Source organism: Hippocampus guttulatus, chromosome 6 (genome assembly GCF_054856545.1).
Source record: "Hippocampus guttulatus isolate MCC_2025c chromosome 6, RoL_Hgut_1.0, whole genome shotgun sequence".
NCBI classification, from domain to species: domain Eukaryota; kingdom Metazoa; phylum Chordata; class Actinopteri; order Syngnathiformes; family Syngnathidae; genus Hippocampus; species Hippocampus guttulatus.
Window position 1 is genome coordinate 10,976,872 of NC_141266.1, and position 23,636 is coordinate 11,000,507.

A 23,636-nucleotide genomic window follows, 5' to 3' on the forward strand; every position below is an offset into this window, starting at 1 on the left:
TGATCAAATGAATATTCCCACACTGGAAGGACTTGGTCGACTTCAAGGACACAGCGTCCCAGTAAATTTAACAACACTCTTGCTTACACCACCGACCAGAGAAGCACCTACATTGTATGGAATATGAGTATTTGTGCAACAGCAAGATGAATTTTCATTTTTTCTTAACCATGTCCCACATGCTTAAAAGACTTAAGCGAGCTGTGTCAGAAATGTTCCAGGACTGGTGTCACAAAAGATCCATTTCAAACACAAACTTTGGCTGGACGGTTATGAGGGGGGGAAAAAAATAATCCTGATTATTTTGATTGAGATTGAAATTGCAATTAGTAAAATAATTTTTCGTTGAGTTCAAAATTTAATATTTCTTCAACTACTAAAACTTAACTACCGGTACTCACAATTGAGAGATTCATCAAGTGTACACTCTCTATTAATGTAGAGGTTTCGCCGGTAAATGGTACATATACATTTTAATGTTCTTTCCTTGAATATTGTGCATCTATATTTATAGAATTCCAAATAAACCAGAGAGTACTACAAGTGTTCCTTGATAACATTGAGTGAAATTTAGTTTGATTCTTTCACAAGAGAGGGAATGAACAAAATGTTTTTAGAAATAAAACATGCCAAGATCAGAGTAATGGGGAGAGCTGAGGAAATGGAAGTAAGTGGGACCACTGCAGCCACAGCTGTGAGCTTGCCCAGTCATTCCTGAAAGTTGTGTGCTACTTCCTCGTGGTTCCTGCACTGAGGTGAGGGAGTTGGTAGAGCAAGAGGGAGGGGAATGGGGCATTATGTGTCTGTCAGAGAGCGCCTGGAGGTTTCAGGAATTCAGTAAAACAAATAGAAAAACCTCTCAGCGCGCCAGCTGACTGGACGACATGTATGTGAGGAGGCAGAGAAGTACTTGCACAAGAAGACAGAAAAAGAGAAGTCAAGGGACACACACACGCACGCACGCACACACACACACACACACACACACACACACACACACACACACACACACACAATCACACAAAAGACACCTGTGTTTAAAACTCAAGGTCAAGGGTTGTGCAGAGTGAGAGCGACCAACCTCCTTCCCCTCATTTTGAACACTCAACATATCATTCCTGTCATGGAATCACTCAAGTGCCTACAAGGAATTAGTGTTACGGCATACGCACACATCCAGAGGCATGTCTGTGGGAGGTTTAGTCAGAGTGGACAAGGTGCTGAATTGAATTTCCACTGAAAAAGAACCGCAATGAGACATACTTTCCATTGCCATCAACGACGGACAGCCACTGCCAATTCTCTAAATAGTTTACAGAACTCACAAAAGGCAAACAAGCAGACAGCGGTACAAACACACAACCAGAAAACAAATGGAGTCATAGGCATGGATGGGTGCCAAAGAACTCTCGCACCAGTTTACATGAGCGTTTGCACTGTGTACATTGAAAACATGCACAAGGACTTCAGTTCTCCACAGCTCTTCCTGAGATCTCCATTGCAAATGTTTGGTCCAGCAAAACAAAACTCGGAAAAAAATGTGCCTCTTCTTAACATACAGTATATTTTTGAGAATACAGCACATGCACACTAAAACAGGGACACCTGAAGGGAGACCACGATTGTAACTAGGATGTGATCAACATGATCAGAGATCGGGGCCGATCAGGTGGTTTTCAGCTGATTGGGACAAAAACATCAGTATCCTTCATTTATACATCACAAGGTGACCAAATAATCAAGCGTCACGATAATTAGCATTTGTCTATGGAATTGTTATAAGTAGATTTCTGCATTACATTGTATACTTATTAACATTAAAGAAAAGAAAAAAAAAAGAAATATGGTTCAATTTACAGCAAAGAATAACTTTATTAACATTGTTTTTTAGTCTGTAACAGAGAAGATTTTAAATGCATCAATTTGCCTTTTTAAAATTACAATTAAAATCCTTTAAACATTTTTGACCAACTTGTTGCACCATTTGAACCACCGCACCATTCTAAAAACAACATTAACTCAGGAGCAGAATTTATAAAACACTTTAGTCCACAAAACAAAAATGAATAAAACAATTTGTGTTGATTTTGTCTCTCTCTCTCTCTCTCTTTTTTAATATATTTTTTTTTAAAATCAAAATGAGGAAGTCAGGATTAATGGCTACAATGAGCACGTTTTGCAGTGCACAACTTTTCCAGCAGCTTATCAGCATGATTAAGGTGTGATGTCTTTCAGTGGCGCCTTGATTTATTTGGCTTTATGCTGCCGCTGCCAGCATTTTTCGACACAGTAAACACACCGGTCTTTCCTCGTTTCCCACTGTACTCACAGTGAAGCCAAGCACTACATACATTTCGTCATATTTGCTTGTCTTAGCTTTCGGGTGACTTTTTTTGGTCTCATTATCTTCATGTCTCTCCGCCTTTCTTTTCATCATGTCTCTTGAGGGTTTGTTTCCTGCACTTCATATCACCTGCTCGGTGCAAAAACAAAACAAAAACAAAAAAACAAACCAACAAACAAAAAAAAACCCCACAACAACACCGTAGAACTAATACTCCCTGTGCATTCTCTGACAATGAGGGCGCCATTGCCAACTACTGTAGTGGATGTGCAAATATACTTGATTCTCTTCTCTTTGGCAAAAAAGCATGTTCCGTAGAGTCACATGCACCCACCCCCTCCGGCATCGCATCACGCCCCGCTATTTGAAAAGGACTTTATGAGCTTAATTTGACATGAGACAATGTTATGTTTTGTCTTTTGAGGCAAGCAGTAAGAATCACATGTGCACACACACACACACACACACACACACACACACACGCACTGTGATGCACTCTATATATGAAAACAGTTTCAACATTGGCCATTCATTGAAGGTGTGCCTTATGCTCCGAAGCACCTTATACTGCGGATAATACGGTATATTATATGCCATATATACACATTTATTTATCATAAATGCATGTATGTATGTATGTACACTTCTATATTAATTTCAGACCATTTCATTCATGCTTTTTTTTGTATTGCAGAGATATCTTCTCGGGACTTAGCATTTGGCAGATCCTTAAAAACCAAAGACTCGGATTCAGGTGCCAAATAATGGTGATCGGGATATCCCGAATTAGAATGGATGCAAACACTGGTTGCTGTCAGAGAAGCATTGCAGGAAAAAGTTAAAAGGGTTCTGGTTCAGCTGGATCAAGTGATATTCAAATGTCTACTTGGGTTACTGAGGGGGCGGGGGGGATCACAGACCTTTACCTCTGTTCATCATTTGCAACCCCCCTGCACCTCTTCCACTCCCCCGCTTCATTTCCTGGTCCACACGGCCCTCTTAATAGGCCGTCTGGGAATTAAAACGTCAACAAAATTCCTGTTTTGCCTGGCCTACTTATTCTGAGTCATACTTATGTCACTTTGAGACACATTCATTTTGAACCTATTGACCTTACAACTAAAAACTTACTGTGCAGACTTGAATCTTTGCCATGGCTTCTAATTTAAGACTACAACCCCTGCACATGGAAATAAACAACTTCCCCGCTCATGATGACCTTGAACTTGAATGAAACGTAATGTTTGGAGGCTGAGACTAACATCAAGCAGGTGTATTCATTCCTCAGATTGCAATCTGAGCCCACCACTTCACCACAAAACTCATTAATAAAGTATGCAGGTTATAATTAACCTCAGACATGCATTTTGTACTGACAGAAATACCTTGACTGGAAGTGCAAAAGAGATCAGTGACAAGAACAGACCCTGGATGATACATCTGATAAATAGTTTGGCCACACATTACTGTAAACTGGTATGTTACTGGAACTAGCACTGGCTGGCTCAATGTGCAGATCATTAACTACGATGATGATGATGTTGATGATGAAGGGCTTTCACACTCCATGAACAAGCAGGCCACTGTCCTAATCTTAGACACACAAATGGAAATGGGCACAGGCATATACAATCCTGCCACGGGCACTGTTCCACACAACACTCACACCATTGAGTCCACACACACGTACCATGAGAAATCATGTGCTAGCAATCACCAGGCCTAAAATTAGCAAAAAAATGGGGCAGATGTTCAACAGGAGAATTCCAAAACATCCATGTGCAACACACAACGCGCCGCTAAGTGCAACTGGTTTACGATATTCCAAATGTGCAAAACAACAAATACAATCCATCAAAATATACTCCAATTTATTGCAGATGTCTCGCCCTGTTCACCAAGTGACAAAGCCTTTAAACTATCGATATGTGGACAGCATTTTGCATCCAGCGAAACCACATGCAATTTTACTGACGAGTGAAATGCCACAACTGCATAAAAGTGCTCTGGAGAAAAATAACTAGTCCCTGAAAATCGTTTGGCTTTCAACAGTGTGGCACAAATGTTCCTGTTTTGGTGAGGGTAGGTTGCACTTACATATGTGCCACTGGAGGGTTCTCTGGGTGGTAGCGACCCAGGACTGAGCACAGGTGAGTTGGCCGGACTGCAGAGCTCAGGGAAGGGGTTGGGGATGGCAGGGAGAGAGGAGGTCCTGAGCTGTTGCTGCTCCTCATGCAGCCTCCTGGACAATGAGAAGAGGACACCAACGCAGTGAGTACATTTGCATGCGCAATGTCGAGCTACCTCCATAGTTTGACTTCGACTTTAATTGGAATTCTCTCCATGTCTCAGTCTAGATTCATTGAGGGAATTAGTGAGGAGACATCTTACCAGATAACATACTGAACAGTCAACAATATAAAGTGGTGTCCAACCTTTTCGCCGCCACGCACTGGCAAATATTCACTTGGGCAATGAATGTTCTAACAATAAACACAAATCCACTGTTTTTATTTCTTATTTAGTCAACAGTATTGAATGACCTTTGAGCCTTAGCAATGTCATTGGCCACCAAGTATAACGCTCTCGAGGCACTTACATTTGTTGACGAATCAGATTGAAGGATTCAGTGATTCAATGGAGAGCCGCTCGCCGCATTGTGAACAGAGTAGGCTTGGTGTGTGGCCTGGTGGTTGGGGACCACTTTGGCGATATGCAATACAATAATGTGTTTTTCATTATTGTACTTTACTTTCCTTTTGTTTTGACTTGGCCTTCATCTAATTTTCCAGTGATTTATGACTCTTAAAACATTTGACAAGTATTAACTACAAACACTCATGAAACAGATTGGTGCATTCTGCAGTCAAAATATGTATGATTACATTTGTTTCTTTGCTATCTTTCCAATTAAACTACCATGGTAAGACATAAAGCACGTCCCAAAGGAATTTGAAACCGGAGGACAAGGGCTCAAGTGCCGCTGCAGACAAAATACATATTGCAACTGGTTGTTAGAGAGATGCGAGACTGCCCTCGAGCAAGGCACCGAACCGCTGAAAGTCAGCCCCAGAGGTAAAGGACTTCCACTTTACACACCTTTGATCACGTGCTTGTTCGAATTCTACAATTTCTTGATGAGCCAGCACAGTTTTAACAGGTCATATTTGAGACGCATGACTACATCAATGTATTGGTACTTTAAAATAATTTTTTTCAGTCCCGGGAAGCATGCTCTCTCGTTTTCCTCAAATGTCCAAAATAGGCACCCTGTAATGAATCTCATAACGTCTCTTGTTTTGTTATCTGTAATAATAATATTCTTCTTCCGGGCTATATTTTGCAGTGAAGGCTGAAGGAAGTGCAGAGAGTGTGGTCTTACTAGTATCTGACGATTACCGGTAAATATATGTTCAATTTCCAATTGCATATCCTGGGTGCTTAATTTGTGTCAAATGAATCCAGCCACACGATGGTGTTTATGTTTTGAAACTCAGCACATTATCTTTGCCTCTGCCGGGTAACGCTAATATGACCAAATGGCGTGACGGTGAGGATGACTCGCTTAAAAAATGTTTTGTACTAAATCAAAATATGAACTGACATTTATGGTACAGCTTTTTGAATAGTGCAAAATGGGTATAACTTTGGAATAACAAGAGCCGCTGACACGTGTGAAATATGTGCAGGAGGGGAGATTAGAAGGTCTTTTCTGTGTAGCACCCAAGCTCATGTCTGTTTCTGTCTGATCTTGCCATAATGAACAGTCTCCAAGCCAGGAGAAATCACAGACCCCTGCAGCCTGCTGGCTAATTTTCTGCAATATTTATCACACATCAATATTAAATAAGACATCTCTTTAAAGCATTTTTTTTCAATTGGGCGCACGCACTATAAGCTTGTGGCACAGAAGAGGGATGATGGTTTGACAGCTGATCATAAACTTTTCAGGATTTAATCTTTTTTGGCGGTGAATAGTGCGCTCAGAAAGCCATTGTGGGAGACTCTCTCTTTTCGACTCGTTCTCCCTGCCTCTATCATTTCGCTGGAGAACCCAGCGAGTTCAAAAGGGAGCGGGCCTTTTGATGTCGTCCCATCTGAGCTAGCGAACAGGGTTATCCAGAGGTCAGCTCTGAATAATATGAACTTCAGGGCCTGAGTCGGTGCTTGTGTGAGTGTGTGTCTGTGTGTGTGTGTGTGCTTGTGAGAAGAGGCGAGAGTCCTGAAAGACAGAATACTCTATTACCTGATCATTTCTTCTCTACTTCTGTCAAATACTCCGGACAGGGATAATTATTACAGACCGCTCTGCAGTGAATGTATATGATAAAGCCTATAATGAACGCCTCAGGGAGAGTGTGCGCTACGACTATTGAAACCGAGAAATAGGCTTACACTTGATGATAAAATGAACGAGAATTGGACCTGATGGTGGTGTTTGAGACAAACAGGGCCTGACAAGGAGGAAGAGGGCATTGAAAGGCTACAGATGAAGGAATTAAAGGGAAACATTTATAAAAAGGGAGGGGGGGTTGTGATGGTCATAAATATGCCATCAAATCTGTCTATTGATTCATCAGATTCTAGCCACATACTGGAATGTTAAATTAAAAGTGTATTCCTTCATTTGAATGCCCCTATAGTTTTACAATTTGGAATTCTAGAAAACTCCTCTGAAATGAATGTGCCTCTGTAGTCACATAAAACTTGGGACTTCAAACGATATTACATGACATGAGATCTCAGTACATTGTGCAAAACCACACTTCAATAAACATCAAAGTTAGTTTCTTTCCCCTTTTGGATGAGTGGCTTTTTTGATGACTGACTGTTTGACCCAGGAACAGTCTTGCAAAGGTTTAAAAAAAAAAAAAGAAAAAGGAATCCGAGGCACAGAACTTGCGTTCAACCTCTGTGCTGTGTACATCACAACATATAAACATGTAAAGCAAAAGTTAAACAAATAATCAATGTGCTTTTACTTATTGATGGATGTTAATAATCAACAGCTTGTTGCTCTGCCATTAGAGTGTCTCAGTCATCAGATGCGAAAAGTTCATGTATGTGTACTAACGGATTCTTCACATGCCTGTGCGATCAACTCACACACGTCCGATGATGAAAGTTTGAATGAGTGGTATAGGATCCTTTTTGCCTTTGTCATTGATGGGGAACAGAAGTCAGCGACAATTTAGACAATGCTGAATATGCCTGTAGGAAAACCAAACCCACAGGCTACTGCCAGCACAACTACTACCCTGGTGACGATTCTTCCCCGCACCAACAGACCTGCCGAGAACAGCAACAAGCTCACTGAATTGAAAGTTACTTACTACCCCATATGTAGTTTCCGATTTCATTACGATTTGTAAATTTGAAATTCTTTGTTGTTGAATGGTGTCGGGCTATGTTGACACTCCTACTACTAGTTGATACTGCAAGCGCTACTGTGCTTACAACAGCGTGCTACAGGCTAAGTGCTAATGTCCAAACAGGGTTATAACTTGTCCACTCTCGATATGTTTGCCCATCTGTATTTAGGCTGGCCACTGTCTGTTCAACTCACCGCACTGCCAGGATGTGCATGGGTTGTGAGCGTCGGAGGCTTGCTCGGGGTAGGTCGGTGGAGGTGGAGGAGGGCGGTTCTGGTGAGGAATGGTTTAGCACGTGGTGACCCTGCCGCACGTGCGTGTGGCGATGGTGGTTGTGGTGTTGCTGGGAAGAAGCTGAGGTCTGTCCGTTTTGAAGTAGCAATGTAGAATCTGTCTGCTGGCCACTGCAAGTGGAGTATAAGCTCTCCAGGGAAGAATTCATGTCATTCACCAGGGCCTCTAAATCAACATCATCCTCTGGAAGACAAGACAGGAAAGGGAAGGAAGACACGGTTGAAAGTAATTTGTTGCATAGAATGCAGATTCGCAACCATTTGGGAAAGTAATGTCATAGGGATTTTTTTCCCCCTCACTTTTGCGATTGTGATTTAAAAAGTGTTTTTTTTTAAGGTCCCCTTCATGCATTTGAAGAATGCATTATGTGTGAAATTTAAATAGTTTATAAGACACCACTTCAAGTTTTGTTTTCTTTTGCTGTCTTGTATTTTTTGATCAGGAGATTTTTATAACAATGTTTGTTTACCTGGTTCATGAAGTTACCACATACACTCTATAATTATTTTGATACACGTTATCCTCACGAGGGTCGAGGGCGTGCTGGAGCCTATCCTAGCTGTCTTCGGGCAGTACTGTAGGCGGGGGACACCCTGAATTGGTTGCCACCCAATCGCAGGACACCCAGAGACGAACAACCACAATCACACCTAGGTACAATTTAGATCGTTCCATTAGCCTGCCATGCATGTTTTTGGAATGTGGGAGGAAAGCGGAGTACCCAGAGAAAATCCATGTGGGCATGGGGAAAACATGCAAACTCGCCCGAATCACACCTCCACACCGTGAGGCAGACGTGCTAACCAGTCGATCACCGTGCTGTCCAATTATCGTTCCATTTTTTTTGGGGGGGGACAATATAATAAAACTTTGACATATTTGCTGGCGCTGTGTGTTTTGAGCTTGTTGTTGGTGCTATTTGTTGGCAAAATGTGAACGTTCCATAAAAAGTGCGCCTGAAGTACATAAAATGGTCTGCAAATGACAATTCATCACTCTGATTGACTGTTAGCTCCCGAATCAGAAATAGGAAGTGCCAAGAAAAAAGAGGCATTACATTGTAAATCAAGCTGATGTAAATATTTTGATTTGCTTAAATTTGTTCGTGTATTATAGGTGTGTTGGGCATTTCATGAAGTCATGACTGTGGATGGTGTGTTAATTTAAACAATGACTTATTGGCCATGTTCAAAATGTGTAACCTCTGCCAAGCTCCATCGCTACCCTATTATGCGTCATGGTCTCAACCTGGTCAATGGCTAACCCACTGAAAGATTTCAAATTCGGCTATGAGTGCTTGTCTCTTGCTGCCTCGGTTTGTCTCTGTGTGTGTGTGTGTGTGTGTGTGTGTGTGAGGAGAGAGAGAGAGAGAGAGAGAGAGAGAGAGAGAGAGAGAGAGAGAGAGAGAGAGAGAGAGAGAGAGAGAGAGAGAGAGAGAGAGAGAGAGAGAGAGAGAGAGAGAGAGAGAGAGAGAGAGAGAGAGAGAGAGAGAGAGAGAGGAGAGAGAGAGAGAGAGAGAGAGAGAGAGAGAGGAGAGAGAGGAGAGAGAGAGAGAGAGAGAGAGGAGAGAGAGAGAGAGAGGAGAAGAGAGAGAGAGAGAGAGAGAGAGAGAGAGAGAGACAAAAGTGAAGGTGGTGTTAGATGTTTGGTCTTATAGCATGGTTAGAAATTTTTTTTCTCCTCCAAATTGCAGCCGTCGCAGTTTGAAAATTGCATTCTACTGCAGTGCGGTTTGAATTCGATTCATTGTTCAGCTCTCACACCAATCAATAAATTTGCAGCAGAACGTAAACCCAAAATTTGAAAGAATGCATGCTTTCCTTTCAAACAGTTGAAGGATGATAAAAGATGTCAAATCCAGGAAAATTGTTGGGACTTTTGCCACTCCTATTTCAGTTTCTCAATCATTTCATTGTGGTCGGGATGTGAACCGTGAACCTCACCATTTTAAAGCTCAATAATCCCGTAAAAGAAAAGCACAAAACGCTCAACACATGCATGCACACACGCACTCATGCAATTACTGCAACACTGATTTAGCAGGATTTTCTTGACTCTGGACAAGAAGGTGCCCTGTGGGTAAATCTCCAGGATAACAGGTACAGGCACAAACCTGCCCGTAACACTTTTCTACTCTCAGCACTGGGGTTCACTGCAATGGCATCATATTGTCAGCATCTGCTCAAAATTCACTGCGTGTATCGAACCTTCTGCTTTTGCAGGTCTTAAAAACCAGTAGTCAAATTCTTTTTTGGAAGGAGGAATCCATCTTCAAAGCCCTTGTGAAAACCTCCAGGCACATTTAAATTCATGAAGTGAATTTTTCAACTGACTCCAGAAGCATTATGTATCAGAGTTTGAAGTGAGCGCAATTGATGGGAAGTTCTCATTTAATTGCTTCATACTGTGTAAGTTTTTATCTCAAGGGGTAAACTGGGCACAAAACTTTGCTCCTTCTAAATTACAATCCGCAGTGGCGACTCTGATTAATAAATCTTCGTTTAAAAAAAAAAAAAAAACTCGCTCATGAATTTTGTATCAAATCCCTGCAACCAGAGGCCACAAATCTAATGTCAATTACAATTATACCACTAGGGGGAGACAAGAACCACTTGTAAGTGGCAGACGTTCTCAAACTGTGGCAGGAAACTAAACTTGCATTAGGAGATTATCAAAATGTTAAATTCAACTGGAAACCAGTTTGACCCTCCTATGATGTGGATGTATAACACATTCATTTGTATGTAAATATATTGTTTATTTTTAAATACTGTCACACTGAGTCTTGCTAACAGCTCCCAAGAAAAGGGAGTTTCAAATAATATATTTCAAACAAAACATATCAAAACGTGCCTGGATGGAGTAGCATAGCTCAGCCTTGAAACAGCAAAGCGTACAACAAAGAACCAGTCATAGGTCGGTTTTCTTGGAGGCGTTTTTCCCCTGAAAACGTGTCAGGTAGCTGAATCACAGGTGCCTGTAAATCACAGGTGGTTAATCCGTTGGTATTAATAGCAACATGTAAGCTGGAGCAGCTACTTATAGATAGCCTGGGGAGCTAAAGAGATGTAAACCACAGGACGCAGGGTGCATGCAAGGCCATTTATAGGGCTAAGGACAGAGCGAGAGTAGCAAGCAAGATCTTCACATTCTTTACATGACATGTAAAAATTCAGCTGAGACTGCGTCAAATAACAACCATCGCACTGTGCTGAACGTTCATTGGGCTTGTTGCGACATGTAACTTAAAAAAAATAAATAAATAAAAAATCATCGAACACTTTAGGTCAAACTCGCATGACTCCTACAAAGACAATTGCACAACTGCTTCTGTACAGAACAACCCACACTTTTACCAATGGATCAAGGATGTGTAAGTCATTATCAGTCACATGATCATAATCACCTTTGCATGTCGCAATAAGGCAAACAGAGGTGTGCGTCATGCGGGCTGTTGACACCGCAGCGCATGACGAGCACACGTGCGTGCGCACCCACACACTCACACGTGCCTAAACCTAGACAAGAGCAGCAAGAGACAAGTTCGACCAACCGCTCGTCTTTGGCAGGCAAAGGGGAGCACGTAAACGCCTTTATTCATACCAAGCAAACACACAGCTGCCATGACACGCCTGACCTTACATTATTACAGCCAATCATTAGATCCTCTTAAAATATCAGAGCAGCTCAGGCAGCAGGGAGCACACAAAGCAGAGCTGCTGACAGTAGGAATTTGCGACCATGATGCAGTTGCTGAAACATATTTTGGGAGCAAGTCATGTGGCGAGGCCTCTTATTAAACTAGATACTCTGACTTGAACCTGTATTCAAACTCGGGATATTAAAATCGCTGTTCGAAGTCAGAGTCTAGAGGCCTCTGGTGGAATGGATTGATCAACATGATGGAGCGTAAAACTATTGCCGGCACAACTTTTTGTGTGACCTCTTGGACAAGAGGAGTGAAATCAAATGGGGTTGAAAATACTGTTTAGTGACTGTTTTTTATAGCGCACAAGGATGTGGTCCTTGTTCTGCTGGGTTAAAGCCTTCAAGAAAGGGCCACGTTTCCATTTAAAGATCCATGTAACTGTTCCTTAGTTGCCTCAGATATGAATCTTGATTGAATTAAGATGCTGCCTCATCATTGCTGGCAGCACAACCAAACCTGCTGTGTAGTTAACCATTTTTGTTCTTACTCTTTGTATGAATATTCTGTGAAAGTTTCGAACATGTACGTCAGCTGCCATCCGGACGGAATGGTCTGCCCTGCGTCATTGAACAGATTGCTGTACATACAAACTGAGGTGAGCCAATAGGTTTCAGATGTCATCTAGATATTTAAGAATAACGACTCTGGACAAATGGCAGAGACATGGAAGCGACATTTGAGAAAAAAATGGGAAATGACAAATCTATCAATGAAGAAGGAAATAAGTTAGAGCGCTTCTGAATCTACCTTTAAAGACATTTCGGACAGCTCTCTGTCAGCTCACGTTCCTATTTTCTTCTATCCATAACTATGTTCTTTGCTAAGCCAAGTTTTACAGCTATGCTGTCCACACAGCTGCAGAGTCTAGATTTTAACCAAAAGCATTCTTGTAACTAAATGCAAATAAAGAATGGGGTACATTAAAAGAGTAAGCAAAACAACTCACAATTATGATTTTTGTTCCTCAGCTGAACGCATGTCCTGGTCATTAAGAAGGAACATTGCCACAACTAAGTGCAGCTGCACGCTAAAATCTCTCATCTCCTTCCTTTCAATTTCTGTTGATCTAACATTTCATCCAACAACATCCATCATGGTGGCCCATGCCTTCTTGCCCAAAATTGTATCGCTTCTTTGTCGAGAAGCAGCACCGAATATAGAGTGAGTTCCTCATTAAAAGGACAAGGGTCATTTTTGTTTTCATGGGCTATGTCCATTTAGTCCTATGAAGTTTCCCTTCTCTTTAAGAACATATAATTGGTGAAATTGGAGGGGTAAAAATCCTCCAACACCCTTCATTGTCTTCGCCAATTTATATGCAGTACTAACCAACTGTAATACTAGTGAATATAATACTTGTTCTGAATATTACTGGTAATTAGAGAATGAGACAATGCCAAAACAAGACCATTGTACTGATGGCAGATGCATGTGGCTCACCGTTTGTCATTGAGCCAGGAATCTAGTCTGTGCACTCTTTATTCAGCTGGTTGCAAATTGAAAAGGGGGTGACGCTCACGACGTAAAAGGAATGTTGTCAAGAGGTCTACTAGAACATCGATTGAACACACATGCACACACAGACAAAACAGCATGTGAAATGTGAATTTGAGGGGCTTCCATTCAAAATGGGCCAGTGGGACTACAGACAGAGCAGGTCTAAACTGTAAAGTGCGGCTGTGGGGTGTACAATACCACTGGTGATAGCGTGTATACACACCCACACACCCGCACACACACCTGCATACGCACACACACACACACACACACACACACACACACACACACACACACACACACACACACACACACACACGGAGGGCCAAGCCTCCTGATGGGGTGGGGGAGACAATGAGGAAGGGTCAAAGGGAAACAGAAGAGGCAAGGGAAGGAAAACAGAGACAAATGCATAGCATGGATGGAAAAGGAGCGATTATCGAGCTAGACTCTTAGTTAAGGGGTAATGTGAGGGGCATTTGGGGAGGAAACTCGCTTCATGCAGGGTAAGGGTGATCACAGCATGCAGATTTCTCAATAGCACCCGTTTCTTACTCTAGGCTGATAATAATAATGACAGAAAAATGGAACAAATGTCAGCATAGTCACGTTAGTAATTAATGTTGGTCTGTCAAGGTTAAAACATCAACACAACTTACAATTAAGCATTGTACACCGTCGTCGAGTCACGCTCTACACTTGCAATGTTCCCCCCAAAAATTGACAGTTAAAGTTGGTTGTGAAACAGAAAAAAAGAATTTGAGTGCAGTAAAAAAGTAAGAATTAGCCATAAGCTAGCGGTTAATATTAGCATCTGATTGGAAAGAAATTGCGTCTGTTCAGGATTTAACATTTACATTGTGACAAGTGTGAAAAATATCCACAAACCTTACAAAACATACTTATTTTGGTCCAGTATACGTCAGGCGTGTTCATTAGAACACTGGCTCATGGGACAGTATTTTGTACGTGTGTCAGGAGAGATCAAAAGGGGGTGGAAGGATGGCTGAATTTTTTTTTTCCTAGCAGAGCACATACAAGTGGACAAAATTGGTGGCACCCCACTGTCAATTGAATAAAAAATAATGACAAAAGAAAGACAAAAAGACTAAATGACAATTTAAGTAAAATTAACCACTGAACAATCAAATATTGCTTTTGAAATGTGATTCGACAGAATTACATTACGTTTCAAAGAAACAAACACATGGGGCAGGCTTGGATAAAAATGATAGCTCCCCCATAGAAGATTGAAAATAATTTGACTTCATATGTTCAACCAAGGCTTGTCCTCTAACATCACAGGTGCCTCCAAATAATGTAATAAGTCAGTCGGCCTCTGACCACAGTTGCACAGACCTTCTGGATGAGTGCTATCCTTCCTGGGTGTGGCCAAAGGAGGAAAATTGATGACAAATTTGAGGAGAGGGGATAACAAAATAGCCCGGAAGAGCATCCAAATAAATTAAGTATGAACTCCAAGGTCTAGGTTCAACAGTGTCAGATCACAGCATCTGTCTTTGAAACACAGTTCATAGGAGACAACCCAAGAGCACACCACTCGGTCTATTCTGTAATTTCACCTGAAAGCAGAATACTGCTAACGTTTATCGAATAGTTGGGTTTGTCCAGACTTCATCAAAAGAAAAACGAGGACATGCAATTTGTGCCCATGTTGTGATCTATTAATAGCACACAACATAGCATAGCCACCTTATGCTGTGTTTTCTACGCTATTGCTAATTTATTATATTTATTCTACAAATATATTGTTAATGCTGTATTTTATATTGCACCTTTAATAAACTGTGTAGAGTTCTTTCTGAAACATTTATTTTGCGCAATGTAACACTTTGCCCCCCCCCCCCCCCATTTTGCTGCTGCAAATTTACCCAGTTCGGGACAAATAAAGGTTATCTTATCTTATCTTATCTAATGGGCTGATATTCTCTTTGAAACCCTGAAAAGCACTTTTTGAGTTCTTTCTGTAAGAAGTGCTTCATAAGTAATGACCAACTATTCATTTAGGTTAATGAGGTCTGGGGAATATTTGAGGGGTCATGACCTAGAAAATTGCACTGAAATCAGAACATAATCTGCATATCCACATTTCCCAAACTCTGCAGTTATATTATTTTTTTGGAACGTAGCACTGAACTTTTTCAGAGGGGAAATGTGTGCTTGCACTTATATGCCCGTGCATGCGTGCCTGTGTCGTGTCACACTTTCCCTACAAGGGTAAAACAGGAATAACTAGAGCTGGGAGATTCATTTCAAGCCATGAGCTCATGAGAGCCGAGCCGTCAGATTACACCACTGCATTGCCACCATTGATGGGATTTGTTGCCCAGCAGTTGCAAGGACACCAACACACTGTTAAAATTCTCATACATCTCATGGAGGGATGGGAAACAAAATATTTGAGGAACTTAACATGTTCGGGATGTAGCTGCTCTGTATATTTGTGAGCTCAGATATGAGGTTTAAGGCACGGTGGTGCATGGTTGAGAGAAACACCACTGGCTTGATTACACAATGCAAGCCGGTGACATCGCGACTCACACGTGCATGTCACTCCAAGGCCGCCTGTGTCGTTCAACAACTTGATCATGAGCCTGTTTATACATTACATACTGGCAACCACCGCTGTTTCTTAAACATTGGGCGTAAATCCCCCTCATAAGATGCTCAGCCACATCTCATTTCTGCAAGCAGCTATAAAGTACGTCTAGGGCAGTCACATGTCCCTCCAACTCTTGGTAAAATGTTTAACCGGGGCTGTTTCGTTAAAAATTGTTGAGGGCGCAACTAAGCGATTGGGGGGGGGGGGGGGTTAACTGCAAAATGAACTCATGAAAGAGTGATTACTTGGCCAAGAGTGTCATGTGTGTGACAAGTTTCAAATGTTTTCATGTCATTTTTCTTGGCGAACAAGTGTGTCACAAATGGCAACAATGTTTGAATGAAATAACATTTTTTGTTGATCTTTTTGAAACATACAATCGGGGCTGGTTCATTAAAAATTTCCAAGGGGCGCGACTGAGTCATTTTGTAAAAACCGCACAATTTCCCACAGTTTCAAGACAAGCGGATAAAATCTCTCAGAGGTTTTTTTTTTTTTAAACTTTGTTTGAACTTTTAAAAGGCCAAAAATGGATCCAAATTCATAAGAAAGTGGCAAACTCCCTGTTAGCTTTAGCATATGGCTCCAAGAAACTTTTGGGCTGTTAGATATACCTCCAAAATTTCATTGATCTTCATGACACACGTACAACCAGGGCTGCTCTGCCCCCCCCAAAAAATTGTAGGGGGCGTTGTCAAGCGCGTTGCCCTGGCAACAGCTTTTCACACAAATCCACAAACTTCGTGTTGCAACTAGATGAAATAATAACAACAATAATAATAATAATACTTTCGACATGAACAATAGAGACATCACAACGATCATTGCTCGGGGCCTAAAAAATCAGCAAGGGCTACCATCCCTCTAATAATGCTACAAGCAAGGTCATATTTCAAGAGTAGTTGATACATGCTCTCAGTCTTGTAAGCTACAATAAGTAACCCATTACATGCCGAAGTAAGTGGTCAACAGTCAGGGTGCTCAGTAATCAGGCCCTCAACGCAAGTGTGACATAAATGGGGGGGATAAAATTTAAAAAAACAACATTAATAAAAAATAAAGTCATCTCCATTCATTGGTCTCCCCTGTTCTCTTCAGTTGCCTCCATGCGGCTGATGCTAAAAAATGACAATGTAATTTCTGCTCCATTTATTTCCCATGCCGTGGCCAAGCGTTCCAATTCATTGGCTGAGTCCGTGCAGACTCCCCGCCCTTGCCTCCCATGCTGAGCTAATATTGTACTTAAATCTCATGCTCCGATTGTCCTGGACCAATCCTGTATAGTACAATTTGAAAGGCCACGTAATTATAATGGCACCCTGTGTCCACACAGATCACCCTTTGAACTGCTCAAATGTTTACAGCGGAAGAGGGCCAAATATAAAACAACCCCATCTCCAACCCATCAGCCAGGCCTGCGCACTGTACTGAAGACAGGCGACACACATATGACCACAAGTAGTGCAGTGACCTCTAAACCCAGACATAATTGTACTACTTTCTGTGACCTTTCTATTCATATGTTAAGCATACTAGCATACAGGTACCCCCCAACGCACACCCACACACACTTTCAAAATATATAGTCATCAATTAATTTGAATAATTACATAATTTAATAATGAAAACACAAAAGTCATTAACACACCTTGATGGCTTGGTGAAGTGTGATTGGTTGACTGTTGGAAGCCCGGGCCAATGAGGTTCGCCTGTCTGTGATTGGTGGACCGATCTATATTGTCCTGCTGATGGAGACAAAAATCAGGGCAGAAAGGCAAGGTCAGATCAAAAGGGATTTCATGAAGACAGTAAAACACTCAACAGCGGCCTGCATCTTTCAGAAAATAACAGCCATAATTAAAATATGATTTAAAAACAAAGTATATCAGAGTATTAGGGATTTAATGATAAAAAGATAATACTTTTGTCAAGTACAAGACTAAAATGGTAGTGTAGTTACAAAAAAAGGCAGACAACGTGATAATGGAAATAGTTATTAAAATGACTTCATTTATATATTTCATTTGAAGTAAAATACCGTAAAAAAGTAACAAAGTAGAACATTTTTTGGTTATGTTACAGCTCTTCTCAGTTTCATTTTTTCTCGAAATGTTCCTTTTTAGCACACCCTTAATATCTCTTTGTACTATTGAGTCTATGATCACACATGGCATTTTTGTTCCTGTCTGCCACTATCAAATGTACAAGTGCAAGATGCAGCTGAGTAATGCACAATTGATCCACTTCATTTAAGAGAACTGTCCTCTGGCAAGTCCAAATAGTGCCAATATACATGAAAATCATCAAATTTATTCACAAAATCTGTTGATGGGAACACATGCTTTATGAAAAAATATATAAATATAGGTAAAACTATAAATCAATACTGAATGTCCAGAAAAACTATCCAAAAGATGTATGTAAACTTTGGATCATCTAACAATATTATGTTCGGTAAATACATTCCAAGCATTTCAAACACTGCTTCATCTCAGATACTGAATGTGAACAAGTATTATTTATTTCTTGACGGAAAGAATTTATGGACTTAACTTGAATTTGTTTTTTAAATAACCAGATCAGGGAGAGCCCCATTGATTGGGAATGCATTTACTGTTTAGACAGGACCTAACAAGAGGAGGAACGGAATGTCCCTGGACTGAAGGCTGATGATGGCAGAGACCGTCTGTCTTCCACAGCACACCTCCTCCAAAACTACAGCTTCATAAATGCAAGCCTGTCAATTTCTGCTGGTCCCAATGAGAGAATAAATGGAACATTTCCACAAGACAATATAGCCCATGAGATAATTAAGACCCCGAGTCATGTTTTTAATCACAATGAAGCAGGCTCACGTTGTACAAGTCTTACAAGGCAAAGGCTATTATTAGTCAGTCTGCCGGCTTCTGGTGAGGTGCCACAGTATAAAATACAGTGTATCCTTATTCAAAGAATCAGGCTCCTTTGACCTATGCTTTGCCCCTGTGGCATGCACGCAGAGTACAAGATCCCATTGGTCACAGAAGGACTTGAATGTTTTTGGACAGACTTCATGTTGTACTTCCTTGCGGCGGACTTCACGTTATATTTCAAGTAATGTTGAATTGAGACAAATATTACTTAATGAGCAATGAATAGAATGCAGGAGAATGGGTCCAAATTCATCATTTCCTCTGGCCTTGTGGCTTGAACACAAAGTGTGGAGAGTCTCTGTTGCAAAAATACAAAAATACCTTGTCCTCTCGTTGTGATAGTCTGCTTCTTCCTTGACATTCGCACCATGTATTTTGTAGTTTAAAAACATATATATACAGTATAATATACTGTATTTGTAGCCTAAATATCCGAAATAGGGTCACCGTTTTTTTGTTGGAGCACATCATAAGGGCCACCACGCCTGTATAACAAAGTTTTTTGCAGCAGGCAAGGTGGCGCTCACAGCCCACACTTAGGCCCCAAGGTTAAGAATCACAGGTATCAGTGAAATACTGAGATCAAGCCCTGAGTACTGCATATTTGCAAATTTAATAGTATATCTTCGACTCCATGGGTTTACCACACTTGAAAAGGGAAGGTTTTGAAATGTTGGTCCGGATTCATGATTTCACTCTGGTTGTGGATTTATTGACCAGAAACAAGAAGGTGAAAAACCGGTGGGCTCTTTGATCTTTGCCTTTTTCCCCATGTGTTTGAGTTCAATGATTCGGAATGCAATTTTACTATCCTGCTACGATTAGCTGCTCTGCAAAGACACTGAACAAAGTTCATACCGGGGGGGGAAAAAAACCTGAAATGGGCATTCAACAATAGTTTAATTGCTGACTAAAGGGAGGGTGTTGATCTACATTTGTGTTCTCAACACTCGCTCACCCTTCATACCTTGTTTCGACATCAAAAGGCCTCTTTGAAGTGCTTCAGTATCAACAAATACACAACACAAGATCTTTCTGCCTGGCCTCCAGGGTGTCTGGTTATTTAAAAAAATGCAGGAGGGACACCATAAATGCCAGTAAGGAAAAGAGCAAATGTCGCCCTTGCAGCCTGGTTTACCTCCAGCCATCCAGCGTTGGAATTGGACCGCAAGAGCCATCTTTACACTCACAACCATTAATGAGAAAAGAACTCCTGGCCGTCTTCGCCGTGTTCGAGCAACATCACCTAACAACCCGACCGTAGCCAATCATTTGTCTCAACTTTAAGCTCCGTTGGTCAGACTGAAAGTATCGTAATGAGACTAGCATCATCGTGATGTAAAATGATAATGAAAGTCAACGGTGCTTCACCCAAATTGCGAGTCCAAATAGTCGAAATCACCATTATCGACGCACACTGCCTGTCGGGCCAGCTACCAGACTGTGACTGATTCCTTACCCTGCCATCCAAGCAGCTCTACAACAATGTTTGCCCGGTGATGCTAAAGCACAAATTCTAAAAGTGAGTGCATTCAAGTCATGGTTCAACTCCACTGAGCAAAACTAACGACTCTTTCGCACCATATACTGGGCTTTCGTGTAGCTCTTGTCTTGAAACAAGTGTTTGCAATGTAAAGTAATACAAATCCAAGTGTAATAACAAGAAGTCATTGAACATGATTGTTAATCTTTAGTCCCAATTTATCATACTGTCGATCCATTTCTTAAGTCGAGGAAGCAGGGTGCGACATGAAGCCTTTTTGGATGGTGACCCTGCACCTCTCACATGTACATCTGATTGTGACAGACATTATCAAATAGGCCATGTGCGATCATAGACTCAATAGTAGAAGGAGATATTTAGGGTGTGATGCAAAGAAAAAAGCAACTTATGCTGGTTGTAGTGGCCCTGCCAGAACCAGCACTGGCCCTTCTTACTATACCTATTGAAATTCATAATTACACACAGGATGTTGGCCTCCCATTCTATGAAGTACAAAAGTGTTTGGCCAAAATGCACGCAAGTATGTAGCGTCAGTTGGTGATGAAGTCAGTCCCATTAAAAGAAATATCCATGTTCACCACTTACAAATAAAAAAATATTGTGATTTAAAAGAATACTTAACAACATTTTGAATTTCTAAAACCAATCTAAAGTGTTGTAAAGATGTTTTGCCACTTGTTTAAAAAGTGGTCCAACTGTCTTGGATCGTCGTGGATCGTGTTTGGTTGAAACACCATCCAAAGTAAATGGCTCATGCTTTGTTTATTATAGGCTTTGCCTCTGCATTTCCCAAAAAAGTTATTTAGTTTGGATTCAAAAGTTTAAACATTTTATATAAATGTATACGGAATCTGATCATTTATTTACACGGCCCTGTTGCCATCTTCTCAGCTCTTGAGAGTTTTGTTTTTTGGGGGGGTTTTTCCCCCCAGCTCAACTCAGAAGTTCCGAACTTGAATACAAGATATGTAAAACGGCTGCATCTCCCATTGTGCCCCACAGCGCTCTGTCAATGTTCACTGAGATATGGGAAGGGGGGGCAATGCAACAAATATATGTAATCATTTTCAACCTCATTCAGTCATTTTAAACCCAACCTTAGAATGGGGTTGACAAGTCAACCCCATTAAAACCTCAAATACACTTTCTCAATCACAGCCTGTATACGTTGCAACACATACACACTTATTCTAATTTGTACTGAAATTCCGAAAATATTTTTCTTTTGTATGACTTCAATGTACTAAGTTTATTTTCATTTTGGTCGAAATTTACTGGATAATGAGGTGGGATCAAATTTTCCGATCTCATCGGCACAATTACGTCCTATAGTCTAGTTAAGTTATTATTTTGTTTTGGGGACTTTGAAAAATATTGAATGAGGGGAAAACCCCTTAAATAAAGCAAGAGAACATCTCACAATGACGGAACAATCAATCTTGCAATTTACCGGATAATTGGGATGATGCAGGAAGTAATCAGGACATCCAGCCACAGCCATGTTTTTGAGTTGTTCACTTCTTTTGAATAATCTATTCGGTTGGATCAGTCCTGCTGGAAGACGGACCTGCAGAAAAAAAAATTCACATTAATTTGAGAGAAAGAGAGAAAGAAAGAATAAGAAAGAAAAAGAAAGAAAGAAAAACAAAAAGAAGAAAGGTGAAGCAGATGAAGTATAGTAAGAGAAGTACACAAAACTAAAGTTTGAATTGCTTTCAACGTAATGCAAAGGTGTCAAACTCAAGGCCCAGGGGCCAGATCTGACCCGTCACATCATTTTATGTGGCCTGCGACAGCAAATCAAACATGACAACTTCCGTGACACTTGCTAAAATCTATACCAAAATTTCAAATTCTCAGATGTAATAAATATGATATTGTAAGCATTTTCTTGTCACCAAACCTCTCATTACAATAACATAAACAGTCGTTGAATAAACAGTTTTTCTTGACTTCTTTATAGAGTTTCGGTAACAGCAGCCTTCCAAGGGAAACGGTAGCTAAAATGTGGTCCGTGACAAAATGGGTTTGACACCCCAGATGCAATGAGTCCTTACAAGACTTTAAAAGTTGCTTGCACTCTTTTAATCACCCCTATCCTACTTACCTTTTGGTACTGTTACCACTGGGTAAACATCCCTGAATGCTAACCCAAAAATATACAGCAGGCACCTCTCCAGGTCTTAAGTTAGACCCCGGAGGTAAATTTGGAATCAAGCTGCTTCAGGCTCAATACCATGAGTGCCGCTGATATGCAGCAGTTCATGACCCCTCTTGCTATTGCCAAAAATAAGGCCTGTCATTAATTAAAGCTAATTTTATCTTGTTTTTGCATTAGTGCTAGCGCGAATATGTGTGTGTTTCTTTTTATGAGGCTCTGCACATCTGGCCATGTATGGTATACATACGTAAGTGTGTGTGTCAATGAGGATGTTTACATGTGGATGCATGTGTAAAACAACCATTTTGAGCACTTTTATGCTATTTGAGAAGCTTTTTATGGAGTTGCACTTGACAACGGGAAGTTACTTACTTGCAGGTTGAATCACTAAAAATGCAAAATGGCAATCTTCCAATCAACTGGAACACAAAAACACTTGTGGATGATCAAGGATGAGGAAAATCTAATCTGTCTATACTGTACTCTCAGCAACACCTTTTCTTTTATTAAAATGAGAATAAAAAACATCCTTGTCATTAGCCTCCAAATAGACAAAATGTTGACACTTTGACCTGGCCTTCCCTGTAGTAGTTTCAAAGTCTCACAGAAATAGAACTCAATTAACAAAATCTGTCCAGCGTTTAGTGTGACTTGAAGTAGACTATCCTCAGTTTCCTCATTTTTTTTTCCTTTTCCTCCCTTCCAAGAAATCTAGAGAACATCGGGCTTTTTTAGAACATCCAAAATTGCTCGCAAATAATGATCAAACCATGAATGAAATCTAAACAAAGACCTTGGCAATGGTGTAGCCCCGACTGCTGAATGGGCTTCCTTGTAATGAGTGTGCATCAGTAGGTGTGTATGTGTGCGTTGCTGTGTAAATGCTTGTGTGGTCCGGCCAGCTGGCATGCAAGGACAGCTCGTCATTTACACATTATTTACAGACACACAGTTTACAACAAAAACAAAACAAATTAACATCAACCTAAACTCTCCAGGCGGTTCCTCATTAGGCGCCATGAATTACTTGACGAGCTGGACTTGGACTGTATGTTTATTAGGAGTCAGAAGTTGCTTGGGATTGACGAAAATAAGCCTCGATAGCAAACATTCGAGAACGAATAACAAATACAGATTTTCCATTGCACAGCATTGGCTCACCTCGCTCAGCTCAAGTTGTCTGTTTTCCACTTTCAAATACTAATAGAGAAAATGCAAAA

The 23,636-nt window shown here is 40.9% G+C and overlaps 1 protein-coding gene across 5 annotated transcripts in view; it reads right to left on the minus strand.

Annotated features, from left to right (window-relative positions):
* The window catches only part of LOC147203518 (growth factor receptor-bound protein 10-like), a 72,933-nt gene that overhangs the window by 34,754 nt on the left and 14,543 nt on the right, over positions 1-23,636 (minus strand). For all 5 annotated transcript variants that reach the window (XM_086113271.1, XM_086113268.1, XM_086113270.1 and 2 more), the window contains 4 exons: positions 21,706-21,822; positions 17,488-17,584; positions 7,911-8,193; positions 4,442-4,586 (listed from right to left, as the gene is read on the minus strand). In XM_086113271.1, the coding sequence (XP_085969397.1) occupies positions 4,442-4,586; positions 7,911-8,193; positions 17,488-17,584; positions 21,706-21,756 (576 nt within the window). In that variant the 5' untranslated portion in view covers positions 21,757-21,822. The remainder of the gene's footprint in view (positions 1-4,441; positions 4,587-7,910; positions 8,194-17,487; positions 17,585-21,705; positions 21,823-23,636) is intronic.